This window comes from Atheta coriaria, unplaced genomic scaffold (genome assembly GCF_025399875.1).
Source record: "Atheta coriaria isolate IRGN ID8LTWV9N9 unplaced genomic scaffold, Caltech_Dcor_3.1 hic_scaffold_1_pilon, whole genome shotgun sequence".
Lineage (NCBI taxonomy): Eukaryota > Metazoa > Arthropoda > Insecta > Coleoptera > Staphylinidae > Dalotia > Dalotia coriaria.
Genome location: NW_027045443.1, coordinates 2002150 through 2028941, shown reverse-complemented (window position 1 = coordinate 2028941; position 26792 = coordinate 2002150). Strand labels below are relative to the sequence as shown.

The 26792-nt window shown below is 42.9% G+C and overlaps 6 protein-coding genes across 7 annotated transcripts; 4 read left to right on the top strand and 2 right to left on the bottom strand.

Moving 5' to 3' along the window:
* Nucleotides 1–368: 368 nt before the first annotated feature.
* Nucleotides 369–2947, top strand: LOC135792570 (trehalase-like). 2 transcript variants are annotated; one of them, XM_065303242.1, is made up of 3 exons: nt 369–521; nt 589–926; nt 1380–2947. In XM_065303242.1, exons 2-3 carry the CDS (start codon nt 600–602, stop codon nt 2808–2810), a joined length of 1758 nt encoding a protein of 585 aa, XP_065159314.1. In that variant the 5' UTR covers nt 369–521; nt 589–599; the 3' UTR covers nt 2811–2947. The 2 variants fall into 2 exon arrangements, with proteins under 2 accessions (XP_065159314.1, XP_065159309.1); XM_065303237.1 differs by having other exon boundaries at nt 492–926.
* A 91-nt stretch (nt 2948–3038) lies between these two features.
* On the top strand, nt 3039–5200 carry LOC135792588 (trehalase-like). Its single transcript, XM_065303248.1, has 3 exons — nt 3039–3161; nt 3221–3528; nt 3721–5200. The coding sequence occupies exons 2-3, from the start codon at nt 3403–3405 to the stop codon at nt 5140–5142; spliced, it is 1548 nt and encodes a 515-aa protein (XP_065159320.1). The 5' UTR covers nt 3039–3161; nt 3221–3402; the 3' UTR covers nt 5143–5200.
* A 424-nt stretch (nt 5201–5624) lies between these two features.
* LOC135793527 (uncharacterized) lies at nt 5625–26790 on the top strand. The gene is made up of 9 exons (XM_065304529.1): nt 5625–5929; nt 18794–18881; nt 19099–20531; nt 20590–20801; nt 20897–20983; nt 21128–21262; nt 21412–21474; nt 21626–21748; nt 22049–26790. Exons 1-9 carry the CDS (start codon nt 5910–5912, stop codon nt 25750–25752), a joined length of 5865 nt encoding a protein of 1954 aa, XP_065160601.1. The 5' UTR covers nt 5625–5909; the 3' UTR covers nt 25753–26790.
* On the top strand, nt 7913–10170 carry LOC135792618 (uncharacterized). The gene is made up of 2 exons (XM_065303282.1): nt 7913–9429; nt 9864–10170. The coding sequence occupies exons 1-2, from the start codon at nt 8303–8305 to the stop codon at nt 9919–9921; spliced, it is 1185 nt and encodes a 394-aa protein (XP_065159354.1). The 5' UTR covers nt 7913–8302; the 3' UTR covers nt 9922–10170.
* Nucleotides 14268–15634, bottom strand: LOC135792627 (histidine-rich glycoprotein-like). Its single transcript, XM_065303292.1, has 2 exons — nt 15582–15634; nt 14268–15512 (listed from the first exon to the last, which is right to left on the bottom strand). Exons 1-2 carry the CDS (start codon nt 15591–15593, stop codon nt 14415–14417), a joined length of 1110 nt encoding a protein of 369 aa, XP_065159364.1. The 5' UTR covers nt 15594–15634; the 3' UTR covers nt 14268–14414.
* On the bottom strand, nt 16937–18641 carry LOC135792650 (histidine-rich glycoprotein-like). Its single transcript, XM_065303309.1, has 2 exons — nt 18161–18641; nt 16937–18060 (listed from the first exon to the last, which is right to left on the bottom strand). The coding sequence occupies exon 2, from the start codon at nt 18050–18052 to the stop codon at nt 17042–17044; it is 1011 nt and encodes a 336-aa protein (XP_065159381.1). The 5' UTR covers nt 18053–18060; nt 18161–18641; the 3' UTR covers nt 16937–17041.
* Nucleotides 26791–26792: the final 2 nt, after the last annotated feature.

Here is a 26792-nt window from a genome sequence, read left to right as displayed (position 1 = left end):
TAATAAATTACTGGCATTTATCTATTGATTTACTACCTAATGGTCGAGTGCTTGATGCAGAAGTAGTGACACTCAGTGGGAATCGCACCAGCATCTAATTAAAATGGAATTGTAACATTTTATAACATTGACACATTGCCTCGGTCGCATTATCTGCAATTGCGGAATTGCGGGCCATCGTCACCATCGCAAAGAATAAACTCGTTTCCAAACAGGTTCAATTAGCGCGGCTGATAACGCGTTACAAATTCGTTAATGAAATGAACGCGCGAAGAATGCGCCCAATTGGCGGCGCGTACACGCAGCATTAATAATCGACCGGCATTCATACCGCAAGTCGTTATCAGCGCTCGAAATTTCGCCACATTCTTGTAATCGACGCCTTTTCGTTGTCAAACAATTTGCGGACGAGCGCGCGCGGGAGCTACTACCGCGAAGTGGGCGCACCACGCGGACGAAAAAATTGTATAAATTCATCGGCGTTTGTAAATCCGAATTAGTTCAATAATTTGCGTTGTTCGGTAAGTATCAGCAAAGAACGCACCAGCAAAGAAATCGTTGTTAAACGTTGTGTTTTTCCGTAAACAGTTGCGTTCAGAATGCAACTATTGACAACAATCGTTTTGGTGGCGATTGCCGTTGGGGTTGCGAGCGCCCGGCCGGAAAAATACAAACGCATTGGTGGAAAACCACCGCGCCAACGCCATGACGAAGCTACGAAGAATAAACAAGTCAAGACTATCCCACCATCGTGCGAAAGTAAAATTTACTGCCAGGGAAATTTACTGCACACCATTCAAATGGCAGCGCTTTTCAATGACTCGAAGCATTTCGTTGATATGTCGATGAACGCTGACGAAGATGTCATTTTGAAGAATTTCGACGTGTTCATGAAGGAAAATAACCAGGAACCCACCAAAGAACAAGTAAATATACAGTTTACACTAATCCCACGAGATTAGTAGATTTCCGTAAAAACTTTAGATAAGAAATTATGCACGTGATAAAACTTAAACTTAAATTAGTTTTTTTTTTCGCACAGATTAAGTATTTACATCCGTTTTGATACTTCATAATTTTAATTTAAGTTAAGTTGGGAAAAACAAATTACTAGAGATAATCGCGATTAAAGTGTGTGTGACATATTTTTAAACGGCTGTTATTCAACATTTTTGAAAGAAACTTAACAAAAAGTCAACGCGGAGGTAATTGAACACGTTTTGCAGTTATGCTCAGATGAGTATCATAATTATTTTATTACGTCACAAAACAAGTTATTCGTTTTTATAATCGTTTTTTGTTTTGTATTTGCCTAGTCAAGTCATTAGAGAATTTGAGCGTTTATTATTCAAGATAATTGAATGAATATGAAATTTTAGGTGGAACAATTCGTCAATGACAACTTTAGTTTTGCGGATGAACTTGAGGATTGGATGCCTGAAGATTTCGAAGAGGAACCCCCCTTTTTGGAAACAGTACAACCGGAGGAAATTCGTAGTTATGCGAAAAAAATCGTAGCGATTTGGCCGAATCTCGGAAGGAAAATCAGCAATGAAACTCTGGAAAATATTCAACGTCATTCATTGCTACCTTTATCTAAGGGTTTCATTGTTCCTGGAGGCCGATTCAGAGAGACTTACTACTGGGACACTTACTGGATCATCAAAGGATTGCTGATCTCTGACATGAAGCAAACCGCACGCGGTATGCTTGACAACTTCGTCACGCTGGTCAAGCAACACGGTTTTATTCCGAATGGCGCGCGCGTGTACTACTTACAGAGATCTCAACCTCCTTTGTTCGCTCCGATGGTCTTGGATTACTTCAGGGCCAGCGGTGACCGTGAGTGGCTGACTGAAAACATTGCTTTCGTCGAACAAGAAGTAAAATTCTGGTTGGAAAATCGTATGATAACCGTGGAGATCGATGGTAAGAAGTATCACGTTGCCAGGTACTACCCGGAGTCTCTGGGACCTAGACCAGAATCATACAAAGAAGATTTCCTAACTGCTTCAAATCTTCCCAATGATGATGCTAAACAGAAGTTGTATACCAATCTGAAAGCTGGTGCTGAAAGTGGGTGGGACTTTTCATCAAGGTGGTTCTATGACACCAAAGGAGGAAACAACGCTAACTTATCCAGTGTTGATACTGGTAGGACTCTTCCTGTTGACCTCAATGCTTTCCTCTACAAAGCATGCCATGCATTGAACATGTTGTATTCTGGTCTACATCAACTGGACAAAGCTTCCTATTGGTTAAACAAAGCCATTGAGTTCAAACGTGTCCTTAAAGATGTGTTCTTCAATAAAGATGACGGCATATGGTATGATTTCGATAAAACACTCAAGAAACATAGAAAGGAATTCTATGTATCCAACTTGAGTCCACTGTGGGTTCACGCAGAACACCTAGACTTCAACCCAGACAAACTCATTAAGAAACTGCATGATGATGGAGTATTTGAGTATGAAGGTGGTACGCCTGCTTCTTTGAAGCGAACTGGTGAGCAATGGGATTTGCCGAATGCTTGGCCACCTCTACAAGCCATTGCAGTTCAGGCTATTGCTAATACAGAAACTGAGGAAGGGAAAACAATCGCCGAGAAACTGGCTAAACAATGGGTGACTGCCAATATGATCGGCTATGAACGTACGGGTACCATGTTTGAAAAGTACGACGCTGAGGAACAGGGTAATTATGGAGGTGGCGGAGAGTACAAAGTACAAGCTGGTTTTGGTTGGGCAAATGGTGTCGTGTTGGAATTCATCCGAGATTATTACTCTGAGGCGGAGCCATGGAGATTCTAAGATGTATGCTTCTTTAACTTAGGCTAGGATAAGCTACCAGCTGTGGTTTCACGAAGCACAAAGTGACTTAATTTGTATTATTTATCGGCTTTCAATCGAAATAAATGAATCATTTTAATAAATGTTATTAGAAAATATTTCTGCTATTATTTGACTACACGTGCTTGTGCAAATTTCCAAAATTATGCACGGGCATGCATGAACGAGCCTATTCCAGAATATAAGTGTCATTCTATTATCTCAATAGATAATGCTCGAGCATCACGCGGGTTCACAACTCCACTAAAAAACAGGTATATATTTCCAATGTTGTTTGTAAATCGTAATTAGTTCAATAATTGGCGTTGTTCGGTAAGTGCAAAAACCTACCTACATATTTCAGTAAAATTAACTTTTTACTCAATTTTAAGTTAATTTCAAAGGAGCTGCGTTTAAAATGCAACTCTTTAAAACTATTATATTCGTGGTGGTTACCGTTGAGTTGCCAAAGCGGAACTAAAAAGAATCAAAGAGGAAAGGTGACTCTAAGTCGCTTCCACCATCATGCGACAGCAAAATTTATTGCCAAGGAGAGTTGTTGCACACTGTGCAAATGGCCGCTCTCTTCAATGATTCGAAGCATTTCGTAGACATGACAATGCTCGACGACGAAGAGAATATTCTTCAAAATTTTGAAACTTTCATGGCGAGAACCGGCCGAAAACCCAACAAAAAACAAGTAAGCACCAACAAATACGCCATTATTATCAGACTAGACACTTGAAATTCCTATCCAATTATACAAAATAACAGTTTGTGATAAGTGATAATTATGCACAAGGTAACTGTTTCGTATTTTAAACAACGTTTGATAAATTTTGCAATAAATCTAATCAGAACTGATAAAAATTTAATGAGAGAATCATTTCAGATTGAAGATTTCGTGAATGAAAACTTCGAGTTTGCGGATGAACTTGATAAATGGACACCGGAAGATTTCAACGAGGAACCCGCGTTCCTGGAGACCATCCAAGATGAAGAAATTCGCAGTTTTGCGAAGAAGATTGTAGCAATTTGGCCCACACTTGGTAGGAAGATAAGCAGCGATACCCTGCAGAACATTCATCGTCATTCGTTATTCCCATTGACAAAGGGTTTCGTTGTACCTGGGGGACGATTCAGGGAGACTTACTACTGGGACACTTATTGGATCATCAAGGGATTGCTGATCTCAGATATGAAAGATACCGCTCGCGATATGCTGGACAACTTCGTCACGTTGATCAAACAACACGGTTTTATTCCGAATGGCGCACGCGTATACTACTCTCAAAGGAGCCAACCTCCTTTGTTCGCTCAGATGGTCATGGAATATTATGCAGCTACAGGTGATGTTTCGTGGTTAAGAGAAAACATTGCATACGTTGAACAGGAAGTTAATTTCTTCCTGCAAAACCGTGTGATAACTATAGAGGTGAACGGCGAGGAATATCAAGTCGCCAGGTATTACCCTGAGTCCCTGGGACCTAGACCAGAGTCGTACAAAGAAGATTTTCTAACAGCTTCCAAGCTTACTACTGAGGAAGCCAAACAGAATCTGTATACTAACTTGAAGGCAGGAGCTGAAAGTGGATGGGACTTTAGTTCAAGGTGGTTCTATGATGCTGATGGTGGTACCAATGCTAATTTAAGCACTATTGATACTGGTAGAACCATCCCGGTTGACCTTAATGCTTTCCTATACCAAGCTACAGGATCTGTGGCTCTTCTATATAATGCTCTGAACAACCCTGGCAAAATGACTGAGTGGCTTCTGAAAAACATGAAGTTCCAGAGTGCTCTTCAGAAAGTCTTCTTTAATGAAGAAGATAGTATCTGGTATGATTACGATACTACCCTCAAACAACACAGAAAGGAATTCTATGTGTCCAACTTAAGTCCACTTTGGGTCAAAGCACAAGGCATCAACTTCAATCCCGACAAACTTATTCAGAAACTGCGTGATGATGGCGTATTGGACTTTGAAGGTGGCACTCCTTCATCTTTAAAACGAAGTGGTGAACAATGGGACCTACCAAATGCTTGGCCACCACTACAGGCAATAATTGTTCAAGCATTAGCGAACACCGGCACTGAGGAAGGCAAAGAGATAGCGGAGCAGTTGGCAAAGCAATGGGTGACTGCAAATATGATTGGATACGAACGCACTGGATACATGTTCGAAAAGTACGATGCGGAAAGTTTGGGTAACTATGGAGGTGGTGGAGAGTACGAAGTACAAGCTGGGTTTGGATGGTCCAATGGTGTAGCATTGGAATTCATCCGAGATTATTACTCAGAGAATGACTTGTAAAATGTACGCTTAGTTGCCTAAAGTGTATAATAGATATTAATTAATTGATTGAAATTTATTCGCAATCAGACTATTTTTATTATCTTTGCATAATTTATGACGCATAATAGGTGATTGTTTATATCTACTGATCAATTTTTTTTTAACTGTAAGCACCAGTTTAAAAATAATATTGATGCGCAAGTGGCACTCAACGAAAAGATAAACGCCATTCGAAATGAACAATGACTCAAACGCGCTTGAAGCGTTCCAGAAGTAGTTCGAAGTAGATGTGGCCGAGCGTTTTCCGAGTGATTTTTCTCGTAGGCGCTGATGATTTATGCCGTGGTTCGCATGCATGGTCGAGCTGGGCAGTGTTTACGCATCACGCACCGAACCGCTATTAGATCCGAAAAGATCCACTAATACAGCGTCGATTTATGAAAGGTCCTGGCCGCCGGCCAGGAAAATCGGCAAGGCGATTGTTGCTCGCTGCCGACGTCGTCGCACGACGTCCGACGCGCGATAGTTGCAGATAGGGCGTCGCGACGTCCGCATCGACATTCACGCCCCGACTTTTTTTTCATTTTTGAGTTGACCACTTTTCTTTTCTCCACTTCGCGAGTCTTTGCACATCGCACACGCCCCGAGAGAGCGACGCTAGTAAACGGCTAGGGTCGCGGCGCAGATCGTTTCTCGCAGCACGGGCACCAGGACGACGTCGGTTAGTTCGCCGTTCGGTTGGAAAGTTTTCGGCGGCGCGTTTTGAGTGATTAAACTTGTGCACAATGGCGGAAGCACCTTGGAGGTAAGTGCGACTTTGTTGCTGGTGGTGAATAAAATTCGTTGCGGTCAGGCGGTTTTCCGGCGATTGTGTCGCCGGTGGCCCGAAATAGCAATGCGAATTGGGTTACTGGGGAAACTGCAAATTCTGTAAATGAGTCAGGCGGCTATTTCGGGCCGAATTGCATATGAATTTGGTAAAAATACGGCGCTTGCGGCGCGGACGCGTGCGCGCGCGCGCCTCTGAGCGAATGTGCGTGAGCGTGTGATTCCTAATATAACGCGACGCTCGTCGTCGTTCACTGGAAATTCGTGCCAAATATACGGACTGGCTAATTTTAGCCGCCTTCGAGCGCGTCCAATTTCTGTAATTTTGGTCGTGTATTAACAAGATCTCTACGAAGCGAGACGATTTTCGGGCGAAAAACAACGCCCGACGCTCACAAACACAAAATGACCAACTAAGAAATATTGCGTCATAAAAAAAAGCAGCAACAGCCCACGAATAAAATACTGCAGATATAATGCCGACGGCGCGAAAAACGCGCTGAGCGCACGGCCAGCAAAATATTGTGAAAGTAGTGCAAAAACATTCGAATATTTTGAGGACAGTGTGTCTACAATCCTGGCTGTATGAGACGCGGACCAATTTACGTTTGCTGGCGACGTGGCGGGCGCAACTTGTACCGGAAGAGTTCACAGGCGATAAGAATAGCCCACCTCGTAAAATGAGGCACAACTTTCAACGCGCAAATTGCTATCATATAAAATTCACATTGTGCCGAAAACTTATAACTACTTAACTTCTCAGCTCTCAGGCAGCTACAACTTTTACATTTACTTTTCTGATAAGGCAATAGTTATATAAGATATCCACAAATAAATAAATTTATCAGTCAGTAGAGCAACGTTATTTAATTTTCTAGGAATTCTCCGATTTCTAGATATACTCGACTTATCACAAGCTTATAATCATTTAAAAGTTAAATTGGTTAATCATATGCTGTTGAATACGTGCAACAAAGCATTTGATTGTATAGAATTATAATTCAAAAAAGTTAATCTTTGAATGCAGAATGCAATATGCACCGTGAGTGTGGAGCAGCAAAGTGGGTTAAGACGATTTTTTCGTTTCATTCCCGCTTTGTGTCGAGTTTATAACGTAGAGGTACTCGCATGCTGGTGGGTGTGTCGCTCTTATGAGTGTCTTTGAGTTAAGCACATTTCGGTTCGGGCGCTATCGGCGGTCGCGTATTGGAATTTGATTTTTTTTTTAAATAAGAGATGCTTGAGCGGGAGCAACCCAACCCAAAATTCCAGCCGAGCGTTTTTGTTCGCGAGTACAAAGCGACCACAGCGCACCGATCAGGAGATGACTGCTGACTACTGACTGATGCGATACGAGAGCAGGCGACTTAAGTTTCATTCTCGCTTTTCGTCTCTTCTTGGCCTTTCTGCGGCGAGCTGCGGTTGGTTTCGATTTCAATGCGCGAAGGTTTCACGCGCTTCGAATTCCCCACGTGTTGCGTCATCATCATTAGCATTACACACCGAATCAACATCGGTGTGCGTTTATCGGAATTCCCTTCCGATTTCTTCGTTATTAATCATCTTCAATGGATATTCGATCGCTTCATAATGTGTCACATGGATAGCGATATAGCGAAATGCTATATCCATGAGCACGCATTAGCCTATCAGTCAAATATCTTCACTTTGATGAATAACACACAATAAAAGTATCATATCAAATCATATCAACTGATTCACAGAAATTATTCAGCTTTCGTGCACCTGTCCGAAAAATAAGCTTTTTCAGTCTGATTTGGTGTTGACACAACACTCCACTTTGTTGATTCGTTGCTATATTGATTTGTAATGTGAAAATGATAACGCGCAGTATGTGGAAATGTGTGTACTTTGGGAGATGTGTTAGTAACATAATATTTTATCATAAATCGCACAGTCTGCATGACGGAAACAATAGTATGAATCACGATTACGCGCCACCAGTGTACTAATTGAACGATAGCGATGCATCGTCAAACAAAGCGCGAAGCATGATATGTTTGCTCAGAACTTTAATACGTACCTCTCTACACTAGTTCGCGTATCTCTGCGCGCGCGACTCAGCCGCTGCATAAGTCACTCACGCAGGCGTGCGCAGCGGCACAGCGGCGAATTCAAGCTTGAGAGCCGGAGTTATTAAAGCAGCGCGCCGAAGCCGGTTGACTTAAAAGTAATTCAAACCTTGAATGAAACTGAACGCATTACCATAGAGCGCCGATCCGCGAAGCTGCAAGATTCTCAGCGCACAGACCCGCATTCCGAACGTATTTATTTCCGACGTGTTTCAAAGTTTCAAACAAAAACGAAAAGTGTGGTAAAAGTGCCCAAAATGCGCGATATTGTGACGAAGGTAAGTGTGAATCGTCCGGTGGACAGAAAACCGCCAACCCCGTATATTCCCACCTGTGAGCTGGTTGCTGCTGCCCCAACGAAGACCAACCATGCGGATCAAGATCAAGAATCAAAATCTATCACTTCGCAAGACAATCGACGACCATCACTTAACACAAATGGAAAATCGGATATTCCATCATATCAATCCTTCCAAAAGTATCTGGATAGTTATACTGGGCTCAAGTTTAAACCGGTGAAGCCCGGCAAAGTTGTGGAAAGTTCCCAGCAGGAACCGGAACAAACATCGACGCACGTTGTGGACGGCGAAGGAAAACCACACGCCGGAATCACCGTAAATAAAGATGACGCGCGCACCCACAAGGCCGAAATAATGATTCAAATCAAATCGAATCAGGAATATCAACAACAAGTGCCAAAGCATGAGAATGAGCAACCTCGAGAAGTAGCCGTGTTTGATAAACAGGCATTGAGCGTGACGGAGGTCGGCGCACCTCCGCCACCGCCGCCGCCAATGGCGCACGTGTTTCCAGCGAAAAGCGCGCAAATCAAGAGCATCGTCTCGCACAACACCCGCGTGGTGAAGAATGGCGGCGTGCAACGTGTGCAACCCACAAACAAACTGCAATCGTGTGTTATGGACGAGTTGAAAGCAAAACACCAGCCCAAAGAGTACAAGGAAGTCACGCGCGGCACGTACCCACGAAGGACGAGCGAGCCGATAAATATGCAGCACGTGCATACTCTTCCTCGATTCAATCCCGACAAAACCAACCAGCTGAAACAACCAGTTTCGCCACAATTCAAGAAAGCTCCAGGTGCCAATCAAGCGCTGATATTTGGTTCGTTACCACGACGCTTGAGCGAACAGCATACGATCCCGATTATGTTGGCCAACCCCGAGGCGCAGGTCGTGACGCGGGTACCAGCGGCTCGACCGGATGCCCCTGTGGACCGCGACGATCCAAGCGTGAAGAAGCTGGTGTATGCAACGCTGAGAAACTACGTTGGGGCGTACAACAACCGCGCGAATCTGCTCGCCGCGCAACATGATGGGCACGTTATCCAGGACAAAGGTGTCACCGAACAGATTAAAAGCATTACGTAAGTGACATCAACCTCAGGTTATCTTTTAATTGGCATGCAATTACATGCTCATTGGGAAAGATTCGCGAAGTTCACAACGGTTCACATTTCGAAAATTTAATATATTGAATAAAACAAAACAAAACAAATCGTTGACTTGGCAGAAACCCATTAGTAAATACTTTTGAGTTTACACGCGTCGCCATTACATAAACAGCGTCACGCGTGAGTCATCAATCGATCGTTTGCGAAACCTCGAGATGTTTTCGTCATTTTTTCATAGAATTTTATTATTTAAACGACTGCCGATGACTCAGCCGTCACAACAACTGGGCTGCTGTGTAGAGTGGCTAAGCCCTAACTTAAGTCACTGCAGTCTGGAACTATGAATATGTCATTTGCATTGCAACACTTTGCTAATATGGTTAATTAATTTATTAATGTAATTTTAGTGCATCTGGCAACTTGGCTTCTTTGAACGGACGTGTCAATCCCAAGGCAAGCGAATAATTTCCAGGATTACTCTCTGACTGATACTCCACATGCTTCATTCCTATAAATATATGCCGGGACGTAATATTTTCCATGCTTCAATTATATTGTTCAATTGTGATACTATACACAGTAATGATATTTACTGTTAGAATTAAGCTTTGTTTCAGTTGACTTTTTCGTCATCTGAGTATTTATATATCTTTGGAAATATTTGTTATATTCATTTCTATGATAAGTAAAATAAATTATATCTTTTTGATCATACAGCGCCATCTTTAAGTTGAAAGTTACTAAACTTTCATATCACGAATTATTCTTCAATTTATTTTTATTTGCCATAATCAAACTTTTCAAAGTAAAGCCGAAAGCGACAAATCGCTTATCACTTTTGCTGATTGCGCGTGCAGATAACAAGCGAATATGTATTATGAAGTGGGTGCAATTCGCATTCAGTGCGCGAATCGCCTCTCGTCTAAGCACAATGGCGTCGAGCAACGACGGTGTTTCCAAAATGGGCGGTAACTACCGCGACTACAAAGAGTACCTCGACGCCCTGCAGGAGAAAAAAAGCGAGGCACCGCCGGAATCCGCCGCGAAGAAAGAACTGCGCCGGCTGGTTGAGAAGAACATCGCCGTGAGGAACCGCATCGAGGCGTTCTCCGTGAAGAAAATCGATGCGCTCAAAGGGGACACGCCGAAAGTGCAGAGGACGGTGTCCTGCAAGATCAGCGAGCGAGTGAGCGCCATCGAAAACGTCGAGAAGCAGCAAGTACCGAAAGTGCAAGTTGCCAAATCAGCGGTGGCCCCGCGGGCGATGATGTTTGGGGCTGTAAGTGCCTATAAGCAAAAGGTCAACAGGTCTGCCTCACAGGTGGAGGAATCAGTTGACGAAACAGACTGCAAAGCTATGCAATTCAAGATGGCAGAAGCTATGGAAGAAATGACACAGAAAACAGATTCGGATACGGAAGAAAATGAGAAGATGACTGATGAGAAAGATTCTGATTCTGCGGTTCATGTATGTTTTGCAGAGGATATCGATGGAGCTGGTCGCAAAGACAGCATCGGAAAATACGCACTTACACCAATGCCCAGCATGGAGGAGCCTTTTAAAGACGTTAAAGAAGAAGAAGATGAAGAAGAAGTCCCACAACAACAAAAAGAAGAAAGCGAAGATGAAGGCGAGTATAAAAAAATGTCCCAGGAACTTGCCGGCGAGATTCAAGGTGACAAGACGCCAAAATCACCCGAAACTTATCCTGAAATCGACGATAAAGACGAAGATAAGAGTGGTATCAAAGTATTAAGTATTGATATTCCGTCCGATGATGAAGCGGAGAAGAAGGAAGTGGCCGAGACGTTGAAAGAGTTCGATGAGAAACTAAGCCTGCAGGATGCTTAAATCCCCGCACTATCAATTAATTCCAGGTATACATTAAGGTAGAAACTAAATTCAGAAGCAAAGTTCAAGTTGCGATAACACCTGAGACTTATTATTATAAATAATCTTGTTGTGTGCTATTTATCTGATTAAAATGTCTAAACAGTAGATTATTGCGTTTGGCGCATTGTGAACCTTTGACATGCGTGGAATATTTAGATTGTGCGTGTGAGCAGATCTCAGATCTTCATGGAAATATTTCGCAGTACAAACAAATCTATTCCTGGCATTTGGTGCAATTGCGTGGTCGGCGCGCAAAAATACAATGTGATGCGCGTGCGGTGCTGCATTCTCGTTTTTTTGCGGACACGTTTTGCTTGAAAAGTTCGCCACTTTTCACGACCGAAAATAGATCAAATGTAAATCGACATTCAAAATTCACGATTGGGCGTTGAACGATTTGAGTGTGGTTTTTACGAGTTGATGATGTGATTTTTGTGTGGGCTTTAAGCGCTGAAACGGTCTTAAGCGCTTGTTAAAGCACTTTTTTATGTAATAAGTATCGTGTGGTAATAGATAGATCCATCTGCTGAGATCGCTCGGGCTCGTGTTACACACACCGGCAAGTCGAAAATAAAATCGCGATAATTGATGGTTTGGCGTCAAGTTGGCAAAGAGTGTGCGCGCGTGGCAGCGCCCGTCCGATACGCGACCGATTCGCACACATCTTTTCCGAATCGCGGGGCAGGTTAAAGAACTTGCCGCAATAAAATTCACGGCTGCGCGAAAATAAAAAAGCGCCGCTCGCCCCGCGCTCCTGCTTTTTTTTCGCGCTGCCTGCTTTTAATATCTCGCATCCGCGAATCCCGCGATTTGCGAAATGTTTATAACACTGACGCAGAAATACACTTCCTCGTCGCACGATTCCGCTTTTCATTATTCTTCATGCGGCGACTATTTTTAGACGAGTTTGCACACCGCGTTGTTTTTTCGCGCCGGCGAACATTTATCCAATGCGAAGATGTGCGGCGATAAATCGAGGCTAATTAATGGTCAACAGGGCCGGGCTTGAGCAAAAGTTTTTTGTTAATTGTTCGCGGCGGTGTGTGAAAAACACGCCGCCGGTTTTCGTTGGCAGGAGTTTCAAGTTCACCGGCGATTTAAAATAAAATAGAAAAAAGAGCCATACGCGCAACAGAGGACTGAATGGAAATCCTTGCGGTGTGATTTATCGACAATCGCTCACGGCTCATATTCGGCGCGATGCGAGCGTGACATTCGCGCGGCCAAATACGGCAGGACCAAAAAAGGAGCGTTCCGCCGCAGCTTCCAACTTCCAAGTCGCCGGGCGCCGGCCGGAGTGCGGTGATCTCAATCACCAAGGTCCGATCAACATTCGAGAATTCGAGTATTGCACATGTTCGCGATGCTGTGCAGTTGCGCGCCGATTACGGACCAGTAAGCAGTTTGAGTAACATAAGTGCGTGATTATCCTAGGATTAAGGACTTTATACAGCTCACATTCGTACAGGTATGATTTACTATCAAAACAATCTATAAACATTCAAATTTAAAATGAGAATATTGCGTTGCACGAGCAAAAAAAAAAAAAACAGAAAATTAACAAAAGCTTAATTCTCGCCGTCCAGAGATGTCGACGGTATGAAATTTACGGCGAGAAATATTTCTACTTCCACCTGCGTTGAAGAAGCAAAGAACACGCCTGTTACTTTGCTTCTTCAGCGATGTACACACTCGATCGCGAGCTGTTCTAGGTGCAAGTAGGAGTTCTCTCATCAAGTGCATCACATCACCCCAGGAACTAAACGTGTGAAGACCAGCGAAGAAAGAAGAATTCATGCATGCCTTTCATATAAATCAAATATATAATCAGAAAACCGTAGATTCTTGCGCAATTAACACCATCAGTGATGAATTGCACGCAATAAATGCCCGAATTTGATTCATTTGAGCATATTTCGCTCGTTACTGGTCATGTGGCGTAATGATTTAATGTCTTGATAAGCTTGAACTAACATTGCTTTCATTCCTTACATTCCTTATATTGGTAAGTGCAACGCATTATTCTCTCTTTGTGGTAGTGAGCTCGAAACATTCGCGCAACATGTTGATGATGCGCCAACTTGACGTGTTATTATGTCGCGGTATGAATGAATAATGCATATTGAAATGAATGTGGGCAACTTTTGTGGCGACAATGCAACATTTAATTGACAATAAGTTTGCCGATGCATGGTGCTTATCGCGCAGATCTCGGCATGCGAATAAAAGTGCGGCGCGGTGCAAAAAGCGTTTTATTTCGAGACATCAAACACCAGGGAAAGTTAATTTATTTACGCCGGCAAGTGTGATAATAAGTCTAAATAAAACATAATTTGCAATTGGAATTTTAGATTAGTTCTGCGCGGCTTTGTGCCGTGAACTTTTCTCTCGCTCATCAGATTTTAATGTAATTCTATCGCGGTGGAAAGTTTCAAATGTTATGAAGGCTGAAATATTGACGATGTAAAAATATGAAATATTATGTTAGACAGCGTCTACGTCCGGATCTTAGATCGAATATTGTGGTTTGATATTAAAAATAGTGGGTATTTTTGGCGCGCTGAAGGTTTTCGCACGCTCGACCTTCAACTCTCTTCGGTGTCGCGCGTTTTCCGCCGACCGCGAAAATCCTTGGCAGAATATATATTTTTTGCGAATAGAACGTTTTTCGCACACTAACCCAGATCGAGCTTTCCTCGATCTAGAAATCGAAATTTGCGACGACGTTTTCGGGCCGTGGTCGCCACCTTGAGAGATAAATAAATAAAATAAGCCAATGCGTGTAACGTCAACAACAATTTATTTAAAAAAACAAAATACACAATATACAGCTAGCGGAACCATCGCATACGTCACCATTTTTTTTTCGGATTTTCGTGTTTGCTTGTAACAAATAACAATAAGATAACGATTTACAAATTAAAATGCACTTAACACCACCCACGAGTGAGGCGGATTGAGGAAACCCCCATCGGCTGGATATGATAATAGTATGACTATTGCAATGAGTATCGTTCCCACGCCTTTTTGGTTTCGGATGCGGTCGCCGAACGAATGAGTCGCTCTAATGTTTCGAGTGATGATGGGAATGCTTGTGTCCGTGCTTGTGTTCCTCCTTGTGACCATGCTTATGACCGTGTTTGTGGCCATGATGATGGTCGTGTTTGTGACCATGGTCTTCGTGGTGTTTGTGGTCCTCATGATGATCGTGTTTGTGTCCGTGGTGGTGGTCCTCTTTGTGTCCATGGTCCTCGTGGTGTTTGTGCTCGCTGTGGTGTTTGTGGCCGTGGTGATGGTCGTGTTTGTGGTCCTGGTGATGTTTGTGATGGTGTCCGTGCTTGTGGGACGCGTGGTGGCCGTGTTTGTGTTCTTCCTTATGCTCATGTCCATGCTTGTGGCCCTCGTGGTGGCCGTGCTTGTGTTCGGACTTGTGCTCGTGGCCGTGCTTGTGGTCCTCGTGATGGTCATGCTTGTGCTCCTGTTTATGCTCGTGACCGTGCTTATGATGCTCCTCATGGGCGTGCTTGTGCTCTTGTTTGTGCTGATGCACGTGCTCTTGCTTGTGTTCGTGCTTGTGCATGTGTTTGTGCTGGTGGTAGTGTACCTCCTTGGACTTGCCATGATGCTTGGGCATATCGTGCGTGCGGAAGTTAGTGACGTCGTATTTGGGCACCTCCTTGTGGAAGCTCTTCGTCTCGATCTCCTCGATTTGATGGGGGCCTTCAAAGGCAACGTTCGACGAGGTCTTATAATGGGTGTAACCCTCCTCGTTGCGCAGGAATTGCTCCTCATCGTCGAACTCATCGTCGTTCTGATACTCGGCGGTTTTGTAACTGGGCGCATGCTCAGCCTCGTACTCAGCCAGGCGTTCGTACTGACTGTAATCGTTGAGGGATGTTGGGCTGCCGATGCCGTCCTGCGCCGTGAATCGGTGCAGCTGCGGCGTGGAGTAGTCGTAGACGAGGGGCGAATAGGCGCTATGTGCGGCGCTGTCTTCGGCGGCGGGTGCACCGGGTGCGCCAGCTGATGGTACCGCATCGGTACGTGGTAAAGCCGCCTGTTTCTTGTAGATCTTTGATTGCACGGTGTCCTGATCAGGTACGGGTACGCTGATCTTAAAACCTTCCACCGCTAGCAACAGCGCCAACAAACTCGCAGATGCCTGTGAGGAATATCAACCTGATTAGCACCCTGCGTGGTTGCCACTTGAACCACAGCTCTTGCTACTCACCAAGACTCCCATGTTGGAAAACTAAATGTTACTACCAACAAAGCTGAGCTCTGAATGCTTGCTGTCTGAATGCATCTTCGCGTATTTATATTGTAAGAACCCTACTTTCGCCATAATTTTCTGCTTCAGTTTATCCGTTGCGTTCCGCATACAACGCGAACCATCATCACCGTACCATATGTACCGAGCTAACACCACAAATCGAGCATTAGCATATCGCATCATTACCACCGATCCACAACCAAATCACCAGTAATTTTAAATCAACTCTTTCAATCATCAAATTACACTTAGCGCCAAACAATCACATTAAAAATCCACTCAATTTGGATAATTTTCATATTAATGGAATTTCCAATTATTAACATCTTTTATCTCACAGCACATCAAACCACCTATCAATCAAAAACTTTCTACACTAGATTTTATCATAAATATCTCTCCATAAAAGAAGAAATATTATATCTTATAAAAATAATTCATTTCTATAAAAGTAAACAAGCTACTTATGACCGAATGTCGTGTTGCACACGGTACGAGACATGAAACATTCCGGTATGCGCCCATTGTTTAGATAGCAGTAAAGATTAATTAGAAATAAAAACGCATTTTATAAATAATAATTGCACGCAAATCCTCTCATTAACCTGGCCGTTCGTGGTTGCAGTAGACCCGCTCACTATCAAGCGGTATTATCTGCTAATAATGCAATTAAAAATGCGCCGACGTTCGGCAAATTAATTCCTATCGCCTATTTGACCAGCCACTTGCATCGTCTGCACCACGCTGCACCATGCATCTCATTGGATATGCAGCACCGACGTAAAAGTTTATTAATAAGTTTATTAATGGCGAACACCATTTCTTTCTGCTTTCCCGCAAGTGCGGATATTTAGGTAACAGCGTGAAATTATAGCTGTGGAAAGAAATGATAATAGGAAGTTCGGGCGCAATTAGTAAAGCAGAGCGAATTGTAACTACTTCCCAAATCATCGAATCGAGATTAGAGAAATGCGTTACGCGTTAGAATTTCCGATGTTTCATTCGATTGATCGAAATAATTTCGGCGGAAATTTGGAGAAATACAGAAAGTCGTGATTAGCGATTAGATACGATCCGATTTTATAAAAATAACATGCACCAAGAAAGTAGTACTAAAAAGAAATTCTTTATTAAGAAGAAATTAATATTATAATGAATGGTTGAATGAAAATAAAGAGAACACACTTGCATGAAAATTGACTTTTTGTTCATCGACGACGAACTTTAATTGACTTTATTGTCGTCTCAATGATGAACAGTTTGAAGAAATTGACTTTGAATATGATTGAGAGTTCAAAAAACAACAAAGAAAGTAAGATTTAATGGAAAACAAGTTTATTTCTATAAAAACACAATAACCAATAAACAAAAATACAAATTCAACAATTTAAGGCTAACAGTGAGTATTCAACTAGAATTTAATGCTTGGAGTGTTTGTGTCCGTGCTTGTGATGATGACCGTGCTTGTGTCCATGGTGGTGGTCCTCCTTATGATCATGTTTAGCGGAATGATGATGACCATGCTTGTGGTGCGACTTGTGATCGTGTTTGCCCGAATGATGATGGTCCTCTTTGTGATCGTGGTGAGCGTCATGATGATGCTTGGAATGATGTTCGTGCTTGGCGTGTGATTTGTGGTCGTGTTTGTGATCATGATGATGCTTTCCATGGTGATCATGTTTGTGGTCTTCTTTGTGGTCCTCTTTGTGGTCATGCTTGTGTTCGCCATGGTGTTTGTGTCCGTGTTTATGATCGGACTTGTGGTCGTGTTTGTGGGCCTCCTTGTGGTCATGACCATGTTTGTGTGAGCCCTTATGTTCGTGCTTATGTTCTCCGAGGTGTTTGTGATCGTGACCGTGCTTGGAATCGTGCATGTGTTTGTGATCACCCTGGTGCTTGTGTACGTGTTCTTGTTTATGGGTGTGTTTGTGCATGTGGGTATGTTTGTGGTAGTGCACCTCGGCGTGCTCTTCTTCCTCCTTGTGACCATGGTGTTGCGATTCGGAATGCTCATGATCATCATGGGAACGAGGTGAGGCTTGCGGGGTTTGGACACGTGGAGCTGCGCGGGTATCAGCGTAATCTTCATCTTGTCCCTGGGTAGCTCCCTCGGGACTTACAGGTCGATGTTCATCATAATCTGATTCGGCGTATTGCTCTGGGGCATAGGCCCCTTCCTGACCATAGTTAACATCAGAATCTTTGGGATCAAAACGAGTCTCGAATTTGGAATACAGCCTATCGAACTTGACAGGATCATTTAGTGAGACACCTGATTGGGTGAACCCTCCGCCGGTCAATGCGCTATGAGCTCCCACGTCCGATCCGAATTCGTTGTTACCGCCGATAACGTAATCGATCCGATAGGAGTCGATCCATGTTACCATCAGTAGCAATTCCAGCAACGTGATCAGCTTCAAACTCGCCATCGTTTGCTCTGGAAAGTGAAAATTGTTTGTCGCTCAGATTCTTTCACCAGCAGGCAAACGTCGCCTTTGTGTCGTTTGAATGCGAATTGTAAAAGAAATGAAACTCACTATTGTTGACTCCCTTGCTGTTGAGATGCTCGCGCTGTTCTCCAATCTACACTTCGGCAACAAGCTGAGCACACTGCGCTCTTCACCGAAGAGGCAAACTTATTTATACTTTGGCAATAAGTGCGCGGACTTAAGCCAATCTTGTCCGTATCTCCAGCGACCATATCGACCAATCTTAACACTTGCACTTTTCATACCGATCTCCCACTTCCACGCATAGCACGCGCTGAAAGAACAATAAATGAAACGAATCGACTCATGACGATATGGAAACAAAAAAGTGAGAAGCGAAAAGAAATTGAAAAGAAGAAAAAAGCCGCCGATGCTAGTAACACGATGAGTACGATGCGCCTATCGGTTCAACCTGCTTTAATTATGCGTAAACTAATTGCCTGTCTAATTCTCCATTGGAGTATCACTAATTGTGATCGGTCGCGCGTGAAATATAATTTTAAAAACTGCAATGTTTTTTTTATGCGATCTCCATATGTTGCTGTGAGAAAGGAAGAAAAGAAATTTAGCAAACTTTTTTTACAATACAATTGTTGAGAGCGGAAGAAAGTGCATAAATCGGTTGTGTGCATTGCTAGATCACTAGTTTTGAGACAGCTTAATGTTTGATAATTAAAATAGTTCGTTGATTTGTTGCAGAGCTCAAGGACCACCACCACCGCCGCCGATTTTGTCCGGAAATATTCCGGCAGCAAGACTAAAAAGTGAAGTGCGTAACACTTTTATGGGTTTATCTAATATTTCTTCGTTTATAATCACAGTCATTATCATTATGAACGGATTGTTGCAAATTGTTATAATTGTGTTCATTGGCGTTCGCATACTGATATTTCCTAGCTTGCACGCATTTAAAAGAATTCCGTATTGCTAGCCAAATAAAATTAAATCAGCGTAGCGTTATGTTTTTAATGTGGTTTATTATTTAGATCGGTGAACGAAGAAACGAACCACCAGCGTGCGTGCAAAATGCAATGATGACTAAAGACAAGAAACCCTTCACGTACACGCCGGGCGGTATTGACCTATCCGAAATCAAGTCGCCGCGAATGGCACGACGAATCGAACGCAACGCAGCCGCCCCCGGCGTTGGTGAACTACCGCAACAGCCGCAATATCCGCAAGGCAATCGACAGTTGCCGCCCTCTGCGCTCGCCGCCATGCAACCTCAACTGCAAGTACAGGTCTTCCCATCTGGGGCGCCTCCGCCTCCACCACCCCCACCAGCTAATGCGCCACCTCCACCACCGCCGATGCAACCTTTGCCAATGAAACCTGTGGCTAATAATGACGGAATATTTGAACGCCCTGATATGACTCGGATCATCCCCGAAAATCCAATGGCGATGTTACGTAAAACCCCCAAAGTGGAACGCAGGACTTTCTTGGATGAACTTGCTGAAATGGAGCACAAAAACAATATGCAGCAGAATCATCAGCCGCAACAATATACTCCACCAGTGAATAATGTGCCTCCACCCAGAAGTCCACAACCTCAGTACAATCAACAACCGCAGTACTCTCCGCAACCTCAGTACTCTCCGCAACCTCAGTACTCCCCTCAACCACAATCACCTCAACAGCACTATTCTCCACTACCACAGCAGCAGCAACAATCGCCGCAGTACAATAGACAACCCTCTTATACAACACAACCCCAGCCGTACTCCCCGCAACCCCAGTACTACCCGCAAGCAAATTCGCATCCAATAGCACAGATGGTTCACCAACCATCCGTGGAAAACAACGGTCCTCCATCGCCACCAACCAAAACGAGCAATGTCAGCATTGGTTCCTTGTACATACCTCCAATCAATCAACAGCAACAAGTTCCACAGCAGATGCAATACCAACAGCAATCGCCCAAACCTCAATCTCCACCGACTCCTCCTCAACGTCAACCGCAATCACCTCAGACCCCACAGTCACCGATAGCTAAGCTCAATGCGGGTCCCAAACCATGGCAGAATCAGCAACGTAGAGAACCGGAACTACCTGAATGGGCACAACGTCCTCAACAGTCTCCACCCAAGGAAGAAATTGTGCAACCAGCGCGAGTGGCTGTTCAACCACCAAGAGTAACACCAGTGCAAATGCAACCTCCGCCGTCACGCCCTGGCGTTGAGGTTGTATACGTAACTCAACCGGAGGTTTATCAACATCCTGGTCCTATGGGAGGACAACGTTGGGTTCCACCACAGGTCCAGCCACATATGCAGCACCCGCAACAACATCAGCAGATGCAGATGCAGATGCAACGTCAGCAACAACACATGCAACAGGAAATGAAAGGCACCAGGATTATCCCTATCCAAATTGAAGGGCAAAATTCTGGTCCAAATACACCAGCTACTCCAGATAGGTAAGTGTATCATTACATTTGATCAACTTAAGTCATAATTCACATTTTTGGGTCACAGGAATCTAAATAGGCAGCAAAGCTGGACTCCCACACAATCGACCTCGTTTAAGGTCATACAAAAAATGACGAACACCGAGAACCCTAACGAGGAAGTCGACCAGCAACAGGTCGAATATGGTCCGCGGACAGCGCAGCAGTTCCCAGCGGACCAGATGCGTAAAATGAATCAAAACGACAGCGATCGGGAGTTTATGAACCGCGTGAAGCAAGGTAAGCACTTGTAACCGTCAACCAACAAACCGGAAGTCGACTGCTAACATGTGTGCATTCATTTGTGTCGTGTTGTTTTGTGTTACTTTTTCTAGACTACATTAACAAACGCGATGAGGAAAACCCGAGGTATCGCGGAGGACACATCCCCTCGAGGGTTTTTCGATACATTGATCAAAGTGGTATGGAAACCTCTTTATTGTCACAGCACCACACAATATTGATCCACTACATTATACAAATCAGATTCGTGCTTCGATTAATTGATCATTCACTGCTTGAATAACACCCTGGGAGCGTTGTATCTAACCAATTTGAACCTGTAGGCGTTGATCAAGAGACGTACCTGCATAATGAACCCGATCCGCGCTACCGTGGTGCGGCGATTCCGTCCAAAGCTTTCAGAATGCTTCAACACTTGACAGACACACCGGATCACCCGATACACGGCACACCAATTGGTAGGAGGATGTGGGATGAAGTGCTTGCGCCTAACTTTGACATAATGCTTTAAGCCGCCCAAACTGTAATTGATAGTATAGACTGCATAGATTGTGGGACAAAGTAGTATTTGTAGCTTCGACGCTAATCAAACCAAATTGCATTGCAGTGCCGCAAGGTCCGAATCAACCGAGGGCCAGCAACGTTCGTACGATACCCATACAACTTGAAGGTAAACTTAATAAGTTGTACATTATTTTTGTTCACACAGTTTACGTATTTTAGTATTTAAAGAACACTTTCTATAACACAATCTTTATCTATTACCGCTTCAACTTTTGAACGTTCATAAGTTTGCGCTAATTTCCTGGCAAAATTTCTAGGTGAACCTCAACTACCGTATGTCCACCCCAGCCAGCAAACTGTTGAAGAACCCAGGAAGTACATGGGCAGTGCCATCCCTTCGAAGGCCTTCCAAATGTTGCAGGCAATGACGAGTTCGCCCGGTAAGTTGTCGCTCCGCGACATCTCCCGCATTGTCGTCAACGGTCACGGACCAGCCCGCCAAAAGCCCTAATAAGTCATAAGCCGATCAAGCCAATTGTCTTAAGTCATCAAATAATTTATTATTTTTAATACCCTCAGACCTCATTATTCAGTCTCGATGATAACCCCCTGATTTTATTCATTGCTCTTAAATTTCACAATAATGCCGTACAAATCGTACAGTACAATGACATTTAAACGAAAAGAGAGCAACTTCTCTATAAAAAGCACCTATTTTTGAGATTTTTGTAGTAGCTGATTTTATGCGAACCAAATTACTGATTTTTCCCAAAGAAACAAAATTATGATTCAGTTTATTACTTCAGTTTGTAAATTTGTTGTAGCGGTCGGCCACATTGACAAGCAATCTAGCGAAATTTCCGATAAAAACGTTACCGAAATTAACGAAACATCTCCTTCGACCCAACCCAGCCAACCACCCCAAACACCAGTTAACCAAACTGCCCCCAGTCCTTATCCCATGTACGGGCCCAATTACTACGACCCTTATTGGTATGATTATTACTCGTATTACTATCCGAACTATCCGCAAAATGACGCGCAGACAAACGGCGAGAGTGGCAATCAAAACTGGGGATATAATTATCATTCTGGTGCCCCAACACCCACACAGGAGTTAGAGAATGAAGCGCCAATGTGTAGCAGTTGTCGGAATACGCCAGTACCCTTTTGGAATTACTACCCTAATTACTACAACCAGGGATACGAAAGTGATACCGGCAAATCTGAAACAAGCAGTTACAGAAATACTCCAGCTAATTTTGACTATCAGTACTATTGGGATCCATATTACTATTCGTATTATCCACCTCCACCACCTCCGGGGTATGCATATCCCTATCCGTATTCAACAGATGGATATGATGGATATTGCTCCATGGATGAAATGAACCAAATTGAACAACAAGGAAATACTAATTCTAATGCACAAAATAAGGAACCTGTTCAAAACATTGAGGCTAATGAAAGTACTACTACAACTCCTATAATAGAAACTAAACCCACTCCAGTTGAAACTACGCCCATTGAAGAATTTTGTGATGACAGATCGGAAACAACTATTATTGATGACCGTGATCATGATATGGATGCCGATAGTGAATCGTCAAGTGATGAGGAGGATGGGGAGGTGGAGGAAATTTACAAAAAGAGCACTTCTAATGTTCCGTTGATGCATCAATTGGAACAAGCGCCACAAATCCCATTACCAAGCAAGACTCCCATTCACATGTCAGATGCGGACGTAGACACTGATACTGAAGTTGAGGAAGAAGAAGAAGAAGAAGAAGAAGAGGGAGAAATTGAGGAAGTAGAGGAGGAAGAAGACGAAGAAGAAGAAGTCTCTGTTGATAATAATGAAGGTGATCAAGGAGATGTTGAAAGCAATTCAGAAGATGAAGAAGAACAAGAATCAATTGCTTCAGTCTATATTGATGAGGATCAAATGCCCCACGTCTTGAGCGTGATTTATGAAGAAAGCGAAAGGAGCTTCTCTTCTCGCATGGACAGAGAATCCAGTGTGGTAAGTCAAAGTACAATCGTTGCTGATGAAGATGAAGATGAAATTGTGGACGATGACGAATTATATGAAAAGGAAGTAATTGCCAAACTGCCTTTGATGTTAACTGAGACTAATGGAAGAGTGGAAATGGTGGTAGGAGATTTAAACGTAGAGGAAACCGTTCTAGTTTACGATACTGATGTTGATCAGAGAGTAGAAGAGGCCGAGGAGTATAGATTAAACTATGAGAGTGATGCAACTGTGATTGAAAATGAAATGGTGGCTGTAGAACCTGAAACTAATTTAGTCCCAGAAAACGGAACGGATCATCAACTGATCCGATCAAGATCTAACTCATCCCACGTTGAAAGTGAGATTGAAATTCACATGGATGATGATAAAGATAGTGTAAAAAGCGCAGACAGTGAGATAAAACCAGATATCACCAGTTTAACGCATTTACCAGACGTAGAAATCGAAAAGAACCAGGAACCAGAAGGTGACGAGGTGGATTTTTGGAGTCAAATCAATACCGAAGAAGATATCTTACCAAAGAGGCAAGTATTCGTCAACAAATACCGTGATTCTATGTATTCTGTTGATGAGGATGAGGATGGTCAAGAGACCAAAGTCTGTGAGCAGGAAGTCGACACCAGAACAACATTGGAAAAAGACGAAAACTCATCTAGGGCCTTGATTGAAAGTACAAAAAACACTAATTCTATTACTACCTGGTTAGAGAATAATTGTATTACTAATCATATTGTAAACAAACACGAAGAAGAAATTGTGGCAGTTTGCGAGGAGGAAAGTGATGAAGAAATTAGAGCTTCAACTGAAAAAGTGAAGAATACTATGGAACATACAATAGTAGCTCAAAAAGCTGATAATGTTGAGGTGATTGTAGATGTGGTCAGTGACACCCTGCAGAAGGAAACTACCACTGTCGGTATTACAATGAACGATGAACAAATTGAAAAAGTACAAGTAGATGAGTGCAATATTTCAAATGTTATTTTTACCAAAGAAGAAATTCGTGAAACTTTACAAGCTCCTATGTTTGATCTTGGTTTAGATGAGTGCTTTAAAAATATACAGAATCATTTAAAACTTACTTTAGATAATCTTAAATTTAACAATATTAAAGAAACCAAAGAAGAAGACATGATACATATTGCAGTTCAAGAAGAACAGGTTGAAGAATCAGAGGAAACTCCGGAGGAGTTACAACTTGAGAAAGTTGCAGATTCCGAAGAAATCGTTTGTATTTCTGTGGTGCAAGATGAAAAGCTTGAAATACAGAAAGAAGAAGCTGACAAATGCTCTGCTATTTCTAGAAGCAGAAGTTTAAGCAGAAGCAAGTCAAAGGATGCTTCCCCAATGCAAACAGACATCAACGATGAATGTGACGATGCTGAAGTGAGTGATCTGAACAACAACACACAGGACTTTTACGTTCCCACAATCAAGGAACGAATCAGAGCGCTGCAAAACGCAAGTAGAAACTCGACTCCAATCAAAAGCAAACCATCAATTGAACTGCCAACTTTGGAGGTGCAAGACAAAGACTATCTCACACCTGATTTAATTGTTCCAAAATCTCCGAAAACGTCGACTAAGTCAAGTATTAAATCGGTAGAAGACAACAGTGAAGATGAGATTGATTCTGGTGTAACTTCAGACATGAGCCGACATATTTCAGACACAGAAAGCGAGAGTATTCAGGATATTCGTAAAATCATTAAATATCAGCGAGCTGCTACACATTCGCGCCTTTTTAAACTCCTGCAGGATGAGTGCGATGAAGAAGAAGAACAGGAACTGCTTCAAAAGAAACGTGATTCTCTCACGCGTAAAGAAAGCCTGTCACTGCCATTGAGGAATGTAGTAAATCCAAATATGGGTTTTACTGCAGGTGATGAGAGTGGATTTAACTCTCCTGCTTCACCTATAACTGATAAACAAGTCAATGAATTGGTCACGAATCTTCTAAAGAATAAAAATGTTGAATTGAAGAATGTGCCAATGGAGATGTTGCAAGCGGCTGCTTTCAAAATCCTACAGGAAGACCGCGACTGCAAAGATTTAAGTTCCTCAGACGAATTTAACACATTTCTCTCGCCACTTTTGCTGGACGGTAGCGCGACTGCGGCGCAAACCCCGCAAGAGTTCTATACAAACAATGAATACGCTCAGTATTACGAGACCTGGGAGAGCGCCCAGCAGACGGACATACCAGCATCTAAATCATTCAAACTACTACAAGATGCAAACTCGCAAAAGATTCCGAATTTCACTGCCAGGTGCCCGGTGGTCGCCGACAAGCGTAAAGAAAACAGACGCCTGTCGAGCGCCACCCCAACGCCGACATTCGTCTCAAATTCCTGCACACCCGTACCCGATCCCTCGCTCGAAACGCAAGAGGTCGCATCGGCCTCTTGATCCCTTGCCCGCTCACACGAGGAGGTGGAAATTTACGCGCGAAATTTCCACGTACCGATTTTATAAGACTGTTGTCCCAAGAAGCCGAACGCGGCTTACCTTACGAGGTACTTGAAATTAATGTTTTTTTATTAATCTACTTTTTGATTTAATTTACTTCGTTTTCTCTAGAATTGGTTTTCGGTGTTTTATTATTTATTTTTGTAGCATCTGTTTTTTTCTTTTTCTTTTGGTAGGCTTAAAAAGTGCAAACAGCAGCAGTACGCTGCGAAACAAATCGACAGACTTAATAAGAAATAAAACGATGACACACAATTCGCATCATTTCATCTGTTAACTGAAACTCTCAGGAGTAAACTCCACCTTAATTGTTGTTGTTCACGATTGGTTGAGTGAATCGGAAACGCACATGCATTTGATATCTATGTGACAACCTTTGACCAGTACTTGAAATTAACAGCTTTTTGCCAAACCGCCCGTGTTTGATGCTTCCAAAATCTCCCACTCCGCGCCTCCACCATATCCAATTGATGATCGCCGAAACCTCAAATCTCTCCGCCGTGAAATCTCAAATGGGAACTAACACCACATATACGCAAATAAAAACGTTTACAATAAAAGCCAACAAATAAATATCTACCGTTTGTACTAAAAATCTATCAAATAAAAAACGAAAGGTGTAGTTTGCTTCTAAGAGAATATCGTTATCATTTGATTCTCACGAAATTAATCATTCGCCAAAGTGACACAACTAAACGCACATCTCAGTCTCATCCACATCTCGCTCACTCGTACTAATTCGTTAAAGATGCATATTCTGTTACAGTTCACTTCTTCTATTGAGATCATTCTCGTTTTTTATTTTTGTTGGTGTGTGTTTACTTCTTTTGTTCAGCTAAAAACCGTTCGTATACTAATCACGCCAAAGGACTAAGACTAAGCTCACGTTACTGAATTAACCAATGCATGTTGTCATATCGTATCAAATGCAAGTACTTTTCCGTAACATTATAATCTTCTAAAGTAATCATTGAAAGGTG

Bases quoted from the DNA above. Each gene is read 5' to 3' on its own strand.
- LOC135792570 (XM_065303242.1), top strand. From the start codon at position 600: ATGCAACTATTGACAACAATCGTTTTGGTGGCGATTGCCGTTGGGGTT. The intron at 927-1,379 runs GTAAATATACAG...ATGAAATTTTAG, and splicing joins AGGAACCCACCAAAGAACAA to GTGGAACAATTCGTCAATGA.
- LOC135792588 (XM_065303248.1), top strand. From the start codon at position 3,403: ATGGCCGCTCTCTTCAATGATTCGAAGCATTTCGTAGACATGACAATG. The intron at 3,529-3,720 runs GTAAGCACCAAC...GAATCATTTCAG, and splicing joins GAAAACCCAACAAAAAACAA to ATTGAAGATTTCGTGAATGA.
- LOC135793527 (XM_065304529.1), top strand. From the start codon at position 5,910: ATGGCGGAAGCACCTTGGAG. The intron at 18,882-19,098 runs GTGCGTAACACT...TTTATTATTTAG, and splicing joins CAGCAAGACTAAAAAGTGAA to ATCGGTGAACGAAGAAACGA. The intron at 21,749-22,048 runs GTAAGTTGTCGC...GTAGTAGCTGAT, and splicing joins GGCAATGACGAGTTCGCCCG to TTTATGCGAACCAAATTACT.
- LOC135792618 (XM_065303282.1), top strand. From the start codon at position 8,303: ATGCGCGATATTGTGACGAAGGTAAGTGTGAATCGTCCGGTGGACAGA. The intron at 9,430-9,863 runs GTAAGTGACATC...ATGTAATTTTAG, and splicing joins GAACAGATTAAAAGCATTAC to TGCATCTGGCAACTTGGCTT.
- LOC135792650 (XM_065303309.1), bottom strand. From the start codon at position 18,052: ATGGCGAGTTTGAAGCTGATCACGTTGCTGGAATTGCTACTGATGGTA.